General features: G+C 35.6%; 1 protein-coding gene across 1 annotated transcript in view; it reads right to left on the bottom strand.

The window, feature by feature from the left end:
- Nucleotides 1-14,136, bottom strand: part of LOC106868031 (coiled-coil domain-containing protein 39-like) — a 199,134-nt gene that overhangs the window by 171,243 nt on the left and 13,755 nt on the right. Inside the window, exons 2-3 of the mRNA XM_052974700.1 lie at nt 10,694-10,813; nt 9,480-9,626 (exon numbers count right to left, since the gene is read on the bottom strand). Of these exons, the coding sequence (XP_052830660.1) occupies nt 9,480-9,626; nt 10,694-10,813 (267 nt within the window). The remainder of the gene's footprint in view (nt 1-9,479; nt 9,627-10,693; nt 10,814-14,136) is intronic.

Raw genomic sequence — 14,136 nt, 5'->3', positions numbered from 1 at the left:
CATATATATATATATATATATATATATATATATATATATATAGCAGGTTTCCATCAGTCCATCATGGAATTGGTGCTCAACCAACCATTGTCTTATACTCGTATCTACATTTATAGGTGCAGATGTGGTTGTGTGGTTGAAAAGTGCTCTTCAAAACCACATAGTTGTGGGTTCAGTTCCACTGTACAGCACCTTGGATGAGTTTTGGATTAGCCAATAATTCTTTGTCCACCACTAAACAGGGAGTCACTGGCTAATCCAAAGAAATGAGGAACCACACATTCTTGCATAATTTCTTTATATTTAGCAGATAAAAGCACTCAAAACAAGACAGCTTAGTCAAAAGAATTTCACTGACTGAGTGAAACCTTGGTATAGCTGTGTGGTTAAGAAGTTCACTTTGTAACTACATGACTTCACGTTCATTCCCACTGCACAGCACCTTGGGCAGGTGTCTTCTACTAAAGTTCCAACTTGTTAGTGAAATTGATAGATGGAAACTATATGGAAGCTTGTTGTTAATGTGTGTGTGTGTGCATCTGTGTTTGTGTCGCACCACCATCACCATCACTGCCTGACAACCAGAGTTGGTTTGTTTACATTCCTGTAACTTAGCAGTTCATCAAAAGACATCGATGGACTTAAAAAAGTAAGTACTGAGTTTGCTTTGTCCCAGTCACTCTACAAAGCAGTGCTTCAGCATTGCCACAAGTCTAATGACTGAAACAAGTATGAAAAATATATTTTTTAAAAAATGAAAAAAAATGAAAAAAAAAAAAGAAGTCTCGATAGCGTTTGTAAATTTGTGTGAGGGAGGATAATTGTGGAATGTGTGTGGGTGTTTGAAGAAAAATAACGTTTAATCAATATATTCAACTAAGCATGTTTAAAATTATCAAAACTTTGCATACGAAAGAGATAATTGGGAAAAAGTTTAAAATGAAGGAAAAGAAAAGAAAATTTCTCTAGAAAAGATTTTGTATTTAATAGATAACTAACTTGAAATATCCAAGGTAGAAATCTGAGCAATGGAATAACAGAAAAGTGAGAGAGAGAATGTGTGTGTGTGTGTGTGTGTGGTCTCTCTTCATGCTAGAAATAGCAACTGAAACTTATGCAATCTAATTACAAAGAAGAGAGTGAGAATCTCTGTATGGTCTCCCTTCTTGCTAGATATAGCAATCAAATCTCTTTTTCCCCACAAAGTATTTCCTACTGCTGTAAAAAACAGAAGGTATATTGGTTATTGTGAACCTAAATAATGTTGTGCTTGAAACAACAACAGCAACAAACAAACAAACAAAGAAGAAGGATCCTGGAGTTTGATTAGGAGTCAAACTAAATGAAAGACAGTGACAAGAGAATTGATCAGGCATTGCTGTGTTTGTTTTGGCTGTTTGTGTTCTGAGTTCAAATCCTGCAGTGGCCATCCCTGTGTGATAGCTTTAATCCATTGCTCAGCATGATACTACATTGTTGGTGCCCAGGGTACTTTTAGTGGAGCAAGAATTCAGGTCAGGTCTTTGGCTTAAAGATACCTTCCTCCTTCCCACACTCTCTTACCTGTGTCCGAGGCCCTAGAAAGGGTTAGGGGCACAGCCCTTCTCTCATGAGTAAGTGATAAAAAATATCCGATCAACAAATGATATGGTGGATATGACTCCACCACCACATCACCTACACCACCATCATTTTCACAACTTCTCTATGCTTGCATTATCCAAATGAAATTTGTTTAGGCAAATTTTCTATGCTCTGAAGCCCTTCCTGTCACCACCTCTCACCTCTCTTGTCACCTGTCTTGTCACCTGTCTGATCAAGGTAATAATCCCACATGGCCAGACATGTTTTTATTTTTTTTTTCTGAAAGATAGAAAAGGAATGTTATCACTTGTATGACAGTGTTGTTACTTTAACAACCATCACATGTGGGCAAAACAAAGACACATACATGTGTAAAGGGTTTCTCTCAGTTTCTGTCTACAATATCAACTCACAAGGCGTTGGTTGGCCAAGGCTATAACAAAAATTACTTGCCCATGGTGCCACACAGAGAGACTGAACCTGAAGCCACTTGGTTGGAAAGCAAGCTTGTTAACCATATAGCACTACACCTCAAACATTTTTACCTCCTGCAAGTATTACCTGCAACAGGTAAAAAGGTATTTCAAAACTACATTATCTATTTTCTTTTTTATATGCATTTAAGCTATGATTTTGAGGGAGAATTAGCCATGATTTCTTACCACCTGAATGGTTGCTGAGAGGATCCACTGATGGCTTGTAAAGCCTGTGACTTTCAGGTTTGTGGAGGTTAAATAAATCAGCTTGCTCACATTTATCACTGCCATTTTACAATTCAATTTATTTCAATTTATTGCAGCTGTATGCAAATACAACACAAAGTAGAGTGCACTGCTAGCTGCAATGACAACACTTTAGGCATATCAAATTACTGCAGCAACATGCAGTTAATACACAGCTGATACAATTGTCTTGTTGCCCGGCCATTACATTCTAGCAATGGTACTGATCACAGATTATCATTACGGTTGCTGATGTCCTTCTCCTCTTTGCCACAGTCAATTATCTCCATTGTTCTTTAGGGATTTGTAAAATATAATTCTAATGACTCAACGAAATCAACTCTCACTCTCCCACTAATATAGCAAACTATGTGCAAAGATTCTTCTTTTTATCATCATCATCATCATTATTATTATTATTACTATTATTATTTTTACTTTTAATCTGCACATCTGTAAGACACACTCAGCATCCTGGGACGATTAAAGGATAAGGGATGTTACAGTATGACTGGAAGCTCGGGGAGGAGAAGTAGAGAAATATCTTCATGTAATACAACACAGACATTTAAATGGATAGGGTTTTACTAAGGAAGTGAGCAGTACATGTCAGTACAATCTTCTGAGTTACTCTGAGACATGGTTCTCCTGGGATATTATCTAGATGTTTCTGATATCCTTTTTTTTTTTCATCATAGCTACAATAACAGGAACAGTTCTCTTTTTAAGATTCCACATCTTTTGTGCTTCAATTTCCAGATCCTTATATTTACTTAATTTGTCAGATTCCTTTACAGATATATCTTTATCCGTGAGAACACTTACATCTATTATTCTACAAGTTTTTTTCTTTTTGTCTTTAATGACTATGTCTTGTTGTTTAGCCTGTATCGTTCAACTAGGGTTGATGGTATCTACAAATTCCTCTCCTCAAAATTGCTGACTTTAGACCTGAATCAGAAACAATTATTTGTATTATTGGGGGAGGTGGACGACAGAAGAGCCCCAGATAAAAACTATTTAGGGCTATTTGTTTATGTCCTTTTACATTCTGAGTTCAAATCCTGGTGCAGCCCACTTTATATTTCATCATTCCAGGGTCACTAAAATAAATACCTTTCAAGTAACAGAATTAATTTAGTTGACGTATAATGCTCACTCACTTCCAAAATCTCTTGGGTGGTGGGCCTGGACTAGAATTCATTAGGATGGTGGAGTGGCAAAACCATTAGTACATTGAGTAAAATACAGTCCATTGTAATCCTTTACATAGGTTCAAATCTTCCCTGAGCCAACTTTGTCTTTCACCTTTTGGGTTGATGGAATAAAGTGCCAGTCAAGTGCAAGGCATATTTTTCCCAATTGATATCAATAAAATAAAGGCATCAGCTTGTCAAACATTCTTTTATGGATTAATACTATCATTTATACAAAACTAAGCTTGTAAGAAAACTATTTCACTTATAAGGAACCCTATTTAGTAGCAAAAACCATTAGCACTACATACTATACTGTATTACTAAGTGACTACTTCCACCACAGCTAGCAACTAGTGCCATAAGTGTTGCTAATAGTTCATGTAAACTGGAACCAAGAGGTGTTCATTTGAAATAAGGATGCAGGTGTATTGCAAGTTCGGCAAGTGAAAACCCCAAAATACTGTTCTTTCAACCATATTCCATAGGGAAGAGGAAAGGATTTGTGGAACGGAGGAAGATAGAAAAAAGGAAAACAAAAATAAGATGAACGACAAAACAGGCAATCTATATTTTACTTGATTAGGGGATAAAAATGTTAACTTTCAATAAATATTTAAGATTTAGATCATTATCCTGCATTTAATATTTATAATAGCTACATATATATATGCATGTATGTATGTATGTATGTATATATGTATGTATGTATGTATGTATGTATGTATGTATGTACACACACACAAAGAAACACATGCATGTGCTTATACAAACACACATGAATACACAGAAACATGTATACAAATGTATACATGAGTAAACACACAGACACATAATACACACACACATGCACACACACGCACATAGAGAAGTACACACAAATAGAGATATACATATATATGTGTGTGGTGTGTATATATACATATATATACACACACACACACACATATATATATATATATATATACATATATATACACACACACACACACACATATATATATATATATACATATAAATACTTATATATACATATATACACATACACACATATGCATGCATATTACTACCAACATCAATGTGTGCAAATACTCATGTATTGATGTTCACACATGAAAACACATGCACATGTACATAGAGAAGCATATGTGCGCACCAGGCATATATACACACGCCTACATACTTAGGAATACATACACAAGCACATTTTTGCTGCAATCAGCATATTACAGATATATACAACGGATGCACACTCACACACACACAATGGAATATAGAGAAAAGGGGGAAAAGAAATAAAAATAGAAATGAAGAAAAGATGGAAAGCAGAAGGAAAAGACAAGAGAGAAAGAAAAACAAGCAGTAAGGGGAAAGAAAGAGAAACATTAAATATGGAATGAATAAAAGAAGAAAAATTGAAAGAGAAAAAAAACCCATGGAACTGGGTTCAGGAATGTTAAGAAGATTCTTTGAGAACTAATTTCAATTCCATTTTGTAGTATTTTATGTTAGGGAATTGTGCTATAGTTTCAGGTTGATGGCTGCTGGGAAATTTGGTGAATGGAAACTAAGTGGAAGCCCATGTGGTCTGCATAGGTGTGTATGTCATCATCTTTATTTTAATGTCTACTTTTCCATGTTAACACGAGGCAGAACTTATTGAAGTAGATTTTTGGTGGTCAGATGCTGCATCCATTGTTAACTCTCACCTGTTTCCAAACAAGATAAGATTTCCCTGTGGCCAGACATGTTTTTGCAGAAGATTGGAAAAGGAGGACGCTGTCAGTAATGGTCACTTGAAGCTTCATGCCATGGCAAGACAACAAGACACAAATACAAGGGGCTTCTTTCCGTTCCCTTCAACCAAGACCATGTAGTTGGGTTGCAAAATGAGCTTCTAAACCACACAGTCAAACCTGTGTGGGTGGATCAGCAAATCTGTGGTATTTCTCACTGAGGAGACTAGTTCAGGTCAAAACAGCTTGGCTGGCAATCCATCAGCATTCCATACACGTGTGTGTGTGTGTGTGTGTGTGTGTGTGTGTGTTTTAATTATTGATATCGAGGATAAAATATTGAATATTTCAGAAATTTCATGTTCAAACAGACTTTTGACATTTTTGTGTTTATATTTACATATCTTATTCTGTTTTCCTTGGTTGATTTATTTACATGACATACCGTGTGTATATCCTTTTTATTTTAGACAACATCCAGTGTGTATATACCTTCTAGTTTATATTCAATGTGTATATTTTCCAGTTTATCCATGGAATAGCCAGTGTGTGTATAATCCAATTTATTTGGATAAACTTCAATGAAGTTTAAATTATACACAACATCCATAATATAAACCTCTAATTTATATACACATCCAGAGTGAAAGCCAATTTAGGTACTACTAAAGCAGAGTGGTCGCGCGTCCGCGCTAGCTAGTCGTGAGTGGTCGATCCTAACCCTAACCCTATCCCTAACCCTAAACACGTATTCATTTGCACACGCGTGCACGCACACTTTTTGTAGGATCGACCACGCATGACTAGCTAGCACGGATGCGCGTTTGGGACCACTCTGCTTTAGTAGTACCGCCAATTTATATTATGTGCAAACATTTGTTCATTCTATGTAAGCTTTATACACTTGAAATGAAAAGAAATGTGGGATATCCCACCCACCCCCATCATCTCTACTGTGTCCATCCTGCCAGTTGCTGTATTTAAACTACTTTGCTAATTAATGTTTTTATCGAAGAGCAACTCTCAACAATTCTCTCTCTGCCCAGTTTTCTTATGCAGAAATTCAGACTGAGAAATCGTTTTACTGTGGTAAGGAGATGAGATATGCGATTTTCAGCAGTTTCACTGTATTGTAGTACTTTTAGTCTATTGAAGACAAACAACAAAAGGAACTTTGAACAGAATAAAAGAGAAATGTAAAGAAAACAAGGAAAAGGAATAAAAAGTTTTTGGTGGATTAAAACAATGTAAAAATTATATATAAATGTATGCATGCAAGTTTATGATGGAAGCAGGTATGTATGTATGCTGTAGTGTTTGTCATAAGCATTAAACCATTGAGGAATGTAATCAGTGAATAGAAATGTAGAGACAAAAAAGTATAAATGAGTTGTTGCTAGTGAAATGCGGGAATTGCATCTCGTTTGAAATGTGTGTGTGTGTGTTTAAGAAGAGAGAGAGAGTGAGAGAGAGAGAGAGAGAGAGAGAGACAAAAGGGTGTGAGAGAAAAGAAGAGAGTTATATTGTTTCCTGTAATTTAGATTATCAACTGAAAGTAAAAATAGTAAATTTACAAGAGATACCAAAATTTAAAGAAACTCAACACCACAAACAATAAGGAAACTTCCTGCTATTCTTCTCATCCGATATCTCGGCAATAAATAAGTTAAACGTAAGCAAGCAATAAAGAAGAAACGCACGTGTGCATGTGTGCATGCGCGTGTGTGTGTGTGTGTGTGAGGGTTAGTCGAGCGTTCATGCCGATACATTGAACTGACTGATCATGCATAAACCATTGAGTATTCAACAGCTTGTATAAATAGACTTTATTATTTTGTGGGAAAAGAATATCTCAGAACTGGGAATCTAGCCAAGTTTTATCATCTTCAGTAAATATGTTAAAATGAAAGAATATACACACAAAAAAAAAAAGTAAATTTCAATTTCCAGTTTTATAGTATTAAAATTATTTAAAAATGCGTGTGTGTATGTGTGTATGTGTGTGCTTGTGTGTCCATATACTCGTAAACGCTATTAATAAGGGACATAATACATAGTTTTCCATTTATAGTTATTCCCCTTGCATTTGCTCACCTTCATTGCTTCCACCATTTGCTTTCAGGCAGCTTAACTTTTATCGAAATTCTTTCATTGCTGAAGAACCTTGCCTCATTGCAACTCAACTAGGACCCGAAATCCTAAGCAGGGAACAAATTTCTTCTTGATAAAGGGTCATTCTAAGAACCGATAAAAGCATCAAATATTCTTATATAGTCACACTGCCTATTTATTGGTGCTATGTCTTCTGGAATATGGTATTCAAAATTAGAAATGAAGAGAAAAAAGGTTGCACGGAAAGCAAGAGTTCCACCGATGGCTCCTGGCTCTGCTATTACATGCTTCCACTGCAACCGTGAAGCTTGTGCTAATATTGGTTTAAGCTACCTCAGGACCCACAATGTGAAATGTAGTTAATCTGGGGATCTTACAAACATGAAGGACAAATATCACTTATTGATTACGGAAAATAATAGGTTTCAATTTAAGGTTTTAACTGTTCAATACTGTTTGAAAATATAGCAGAACTTTCTCTTTTTCTCTTATGTCTCCGAAAAATAAATAGAATGATACTATTGATCCATTTTTCTGTAAAGGAATTATTGTGGATAGTAGAGAGAAAAGATAAAAAAATTGCTGTGGACTAAACACAAGTAAATATCTTAGTGTTTAAACTGTTTAATTACGTGTTCTAAAAGTGCCAAAACTGAATTTTATGTTCATCTCTTTAGGCCTGATAAAATATATACCAGTAATATACTTGGTCATCATACAATCAATTAAAAATCTTCTCAGTTTGCATCTAAACAGCAGTAAAAAAACATCAATACAAAAGCTGTTGACAAGACCAGTTTTCGTTTTTTCTTTTTTCTAAACGGTAAACCTTTGTCTGCTGAAAGTATTGCTGTATTCTGTCTTTGAATGCAGGAGTTGATGTCTCATCAGGCAGTGAAGCAGTTCTGTAAGTGTTTTGGCCCCTTCCACCATGACACCAGAGCTGTCCAGGGCCACCCACTGATGTAAGGGAATTCCCAAACAACAGCTCCAGTTTTGATGAGTCAGATGTTCTGACCCTGGGCCAAATGCTTCTAGCATCCTCAATGCCTCAGTCTTGTTGCACCATTATTCCTTACAAAAGTGAAATTAGTATTAAATACCTTCAGCCCTGTGTTTAAATACAGTCATGGTCAAGTTTACTTGTCATCTTTCTAGGTCCAATACAATGAACATCGTTAACATCCTGGGACTGAATCCTTTTCTCGATGTACCTCATCAGCATTGTCACGGTTTTACATCCACTTTATCTACACTAGCATGGGTTAGGTGGCTCTCCCAAGGTAATGATTTACAGCTCGAAAGGTTTCCAGTCAGACTTCAATATTGTGACCCATTACAATATCGAGGGACATGGGAGACCTTTTCTCAAACCAGAATAATCCAACAGATTATACTCTCTGGGTTATGACTAAATGGGGCTATTTCTAAGTCTCCAGCAACACTATAATTACTCCCTCTAAAACACTATGTGTCCCTCTGTCTCTCTCTCCCTCATACTTTGATTCTGCCTCTTACCTCTCTCTCTCTCTCAAACGCACACACACACACACACACACACACACACACACACACACACATGAACACTGTTTTTTAATCTGTTTCTTATTACAGATATATTATAAATGCAAACAGAAAAAAATTAAAAACAATAAAAACCAAAAACATGAAATAATAAAAAGACAAAAAACATCATGATGAATAATTAATTCACAGAGATTGATATGAATCAGTGAGATATCACATGACAGCAAATTAAAAAAACAAAAAAAAACAAGAACAATCAGCAACGAGAAAACAATAGAATATATTCTACATCAAGGGAGACACATTTTAGTCATTGAAAAACTCACAGAAATTGTTAACTTTATCATTAATTAATTGGTGTCAATATTTTCCTCATACTCTCTGCAACCTGGTCACTGACACAGAGACACAGCAAAACTGTGTCAGTGACCAAATTGTAGTGAAGTCAACATTTTTTTTTTTTCTGTATGTTTTTGAATGGTTAAAATGTGTTTTTCACACATTGTATAGAATTGCTTTAGTTTCAATACACAGCCTCAGATCTAAATGCTAGACAAGTACAACTCTGAAATAAAATGAATTTCCTTTCAAATGTCTCCTACCTCATCCATGTTGATTTTTTCCCTAATTGCTTTCTTTTCTTTCTCCATTCTAGCAATCTCCTGATTCAATCTCTCCTTTTGTGCAACAGTGACCTTGATCAAATGGTTTTCTGTTTCGTTCTCCTTTATTACGGCCAATATAAGATCCTGATGAAAAAGAATGAAGAGGATCAAAACAGGTGACAAAAAGAATTCTATGTCAGGTGCAAGACTTGAAATGTGTGGGGGGAGGGGGATGATGATGATGAGGAGGAGGATAGTCAATTATCTTAAGCCCTGTACTCAACGTGTACTTTATTTCATTATTATTATTGCTGTTATTCTCAAAGACTCTCTCAAATAGTTCTTAATTACCAGTTATTTTTTATTTGAAAGCAGGCAATAACAAATCACCAAAGGTTTCAAGTAGTGCCTTCTTCTGCTGTGACTCAAAGAGACAATACTTGCCTTAGAATGCAAGCTGTACCCAACAATGCTGTCTTCTGGATCACCTCAAGCCCGACAGCAGCTCCAATATTCTTAATATGTTTATTATTATCATTATTATTTTATTGTGTCTGGGGAGAGTCGTTCTCTGTTAGTGCCCTATTACTTAACACGCTGGTTTGATTTAAATAGATAAGTAAATGAACGGAAATTGAACCACTGAGTGTGTTAAGTAATAAGGCACTAAAATAGAATGATCCTCCCCAGACACAATAAAATATGTTTCAACACATGACTTCACATAAAGAATCTTGTAAACCAAATACAAATTATCCTCAGATAATTCTATGTCTAAAAACATTCTCCATGACAGCTGAATGAAATTGAAGGAAAATATATAGAAAATCTTGATTTGCTGACCACAGGAACTGGACTGATTTTAGAAGCCCCATCCTTCTTTATGTGATGTAGGACAGGAATCAGTGATGATTACTGATTGACAGAATCTCAAAAAGGTCCCCCTACCGCACCCAATAATTGGTGCCAATCAAAAGAAAATGAAAATCTATGAATTAATTCGATTATTCGTTTTTATGTCGTTTTTATGTCGTTTTTCATGCTAGCATAGGTTAGACAAACATATTAAGGTGGCATTGTTTTACAATACAACTGGATGCCCTTCCTGCTTCTAACCCTTAGGTACTTAATCAGGGAACACTAAACCAAAGCAAACTTTTGTTTTGGAAGTTTCCAAAAGTTTAATCGTGTAAACTGAAATCAGAGCTAACCTGAGTATTCTGGAGTTCTTGTTCCACATTCTTCTTATGTTGGGACATAGAATACATTCTTTCTTGAAGTTCTTCAAATTCCTTTTTCTTACTCTTCACCTCCTGCTTTATCTCAAATACCTGCAATAAGAAAAAAATGGTAGAATGTTAAGAAATAAGAAACAAGTCTTCTTGTTGTATTTAACACTATGGTTTTGTTTTAATGTTTGTTTATACACACAAAGGTAACCTTGGCAGAAGTTGGTCTTACTGTGCTCTAGCAGTCCTAATAATAATAATAATAATAATAATGATAATAACAACAACAACAACAAGATATTTTGCTATTGCCCCTGTCACTTTCCCTTCCCCAAGCTTTCAGTTACACTGTAACATCTCTTATCCTTCACTTGACATGGAATGTTGGATGTGTCTCAGCAAGTGATTGTAACAAACATGCAGGTAAATAATAATAATAATCCTTTCTGCTATAGTCACAAGGCCAGACATTTTGCAGAAGGGGTTAGCTGACTAAATCAGTCTCACTACTCAACTGGTATTTCATATTCAAGACCCCAAAAAAGATGATTGACTAAGTTGGTCTTGGTGGATTTGAACTTAGACTGCAATGATCCAGAAGAAATACCACAAAGCATTTTGGTTGGCACTCTAATGATGTTTCCAACCCACTGCCTTGTTTTATAATAGAAATATTAAAATTTATAATAATAATTCTATCTACTATGGGCACAAGGCCTGATATTTTGTGGTGTAGGGGTACATCAATTACATCGACCCCAGTGGCTGTCTGGTATTTATTCTGTTGATCTTGAATGGTTGGAAAGCACAATGACCTCGTTGGAATTTGATCTCAGAATGTAAAGACAGACGAATGCCACTATGCATTTTAACTCACTAATGATTTTACCAGATTGCAAGTTTAATGATAATAATAAAAACAAGAGCATTAACAGAGCACAAACCTCCACCAAGACAATACCAACGTCTTCTCAACAATTAGCCAGAGATGATTTTTAAAATGAGAATATCTGAAATAAACTTGACTGCTTTCACAAACGAGAATGCTAAAAATGAACCTGACCACTCCCAAAAATTAAGTACAAAAACAGGAAAAATAACCCAGAACACTTCTCCGGTACCAGATCGACCCCAAAATCTTATTAGTTTGTGCCAGTCACAAGCCCAAACATCCCTGAAAGTTTCATCTGAATCCATTTAGCAGTTCTTCTGACATCTTGTCCATGGATAAACAAACAAACACAACTGAAAACAATACCTCTGCCTTCACTTAGGTGGAGGTAATGAATATAATGATGATAATAATAATAAAGTAAAGAAAGAGGAAGAAAAACAAAAAATACAACCCCTTAAAATCTGAAATAGGAAGAATTTGGAGCATGCAAACGGTAAATGTTGCGCCTATAATAACTGGTGCGTTGGGAACAGGAAGTAAAGATATCGAAAAACGGTTGAAAGAGATTGAAATAGAATGCCGGGTAGAGTTTGTACAGAAAGTTTGCCTCTTAGGGGCTGCAAGGATTATCAGGAGGGTTCTGAGCACTTGAAAAGCAGCTGAAAACTTGTGGATACTCAAGGTTACAGGAAGTAACCTACTACCCACATAAATTCTACCAGGAATAAGACCGAACTTGAGCCAAACCCAAAATAGTAATAATATATGATATTCATTAATAAAAAATATAGAGAGAAAACTAGAAGTTTAAATTAAATCCAAAACAAAGTTATGAAATATTTCAAACTCAACCCCACCACAAAATTCAAACTTATTAAACTGAGAATACCACTTATTGAAACAAATTTACTACATTTTATTTTACTATAGTCTTTTTTTTGTTTTGTTTTTTTGCCGCTCTTTGTATGAGTGTGTGTGTAGGTGTGAAGGCATGTGTAGGCTGGAGTTTTCTTCTCTTGAAAAACAAATGCTAAAAAATTTCCCAAATGTATGGAAACCAGGATGTGTTTGTTTAAGTATAATCTGTAGAAGGTAGAAAATTATATTGTTTTCAACAAAATATAAACTTGACAAATAACATTTTTTTTTTTCTTAAACACGAATAAAGTGGTTTGCCACAAGATGAAAACATAATTCCATGGTGATAATGGAGCTGACAGCTTGCATGTGTTAAGGTATAAAAGCAAAACAACTTTACATTTAATATAACAGTTTTAAGAACATACTCACACATATGCTTAAACACGCACACATATAAACACCACCTCCGACTATGAGAATATTTTATATATACATACACATATACATATATATACATAAATATATACATATCTATCTATATATACATACATATCTACATATATATAGGTTCAAAAAAACAAAAACAAAAAAAACAACAAAGTGAGGACGTGATACGGATAGTGTTATTGGACGCTCAGGAAAGGAAAGAGAGAGTGTATGACGTTTCGGGCGTAGCCCTTCGTCGGAAAGATGGTAAGTTCGGAGAATGGAAGAACGGAGAAAGAGGAAAATGGTACCGATGCCCACGAGGTTACATTGTGATACATACATACCTATATATATACATACATATCTGTACACACACACACACACACACACACACACACACACACACACACACAGTACAGAGTGCGGTGAATAAATTGTTTAAATTATGCAAAGATGAAAATAACATTGACATCTCATTTTAACAGATATATTTACCAAAATTACATAAAAATATCTTAAAATACTAAAGAGTAAATTTATTCAATAAAATCGCCATTGGCTTCAGCCACTGCCGCCAGACAACTTCGGAATTTCCTACTACTCTTCTGGACAGGCTCCTTGTTTAAGTTGGTGAATGCTGCCATAATCCTTGCCTTCAGTTCATCTTAGGTGTTACAAGGAGTTTTGTTGGTCTCTCGCTCAACTGTGCCCAACACATAATAATCAAGGGTGTTGCAGTCTGGGGAGTCAGGTGGCCAGATGTTAGAGAAGATGTGGTCACAGAAATTGTCTGACAGCCTTGATTGGGTTTTCCTGCTTGTGTGGCATAGTAAAGCATCCAATGCTAGACATAGGGTCTTCCAGCAGCCACCATCTTGACTCAGGGCAGTACTACATCCTTCAGGCACTTGATGTAGACCTCTGTGTTGAGTGTGAGGCCATGTGGGAAGATGAATGGAGGCATAATGTCACCATCACTAGTGATCACTCCAAACATCATGATGTTACTGGAAGTTTGATTTTGATTATATTTTGGGGGACTCAAATTGTCACCCAACACTCTAAAATGTTCATATTGGAGGTTCTGGTGTGAATGCCAAGCAGTAGAGCATGTCATTTCCAAATTTCTGGCAGAGTGAATTGTGTCATGGTGCTATTTTTATCATAGATGGTGCCCAACTGACCCTACTATACTGTGTAGTTTACATATGTATATATACATGTGTGTGTGTGTGTGTGT

Source organism: Octopus bimaculoides, chromosome 19 (assembly GCF_001194135.2).
Source record: "Octopus bimaculoides isolate UCB-OBI-ISO-001 chromosome 19, ASM119413v2, whole genome shotgun sequence".
NCBI classification, from domain to species: Eukaryota; Metazoa; Mollusca; class Cephalopoda; order Octopoda; family Octopodidae; genus Octopus; species Octopus bimaculoides.
Note: the sequence above shows the minus strand (reverse complement) of the source record. Positions and strands in the feature narration are given on the sequence as shown.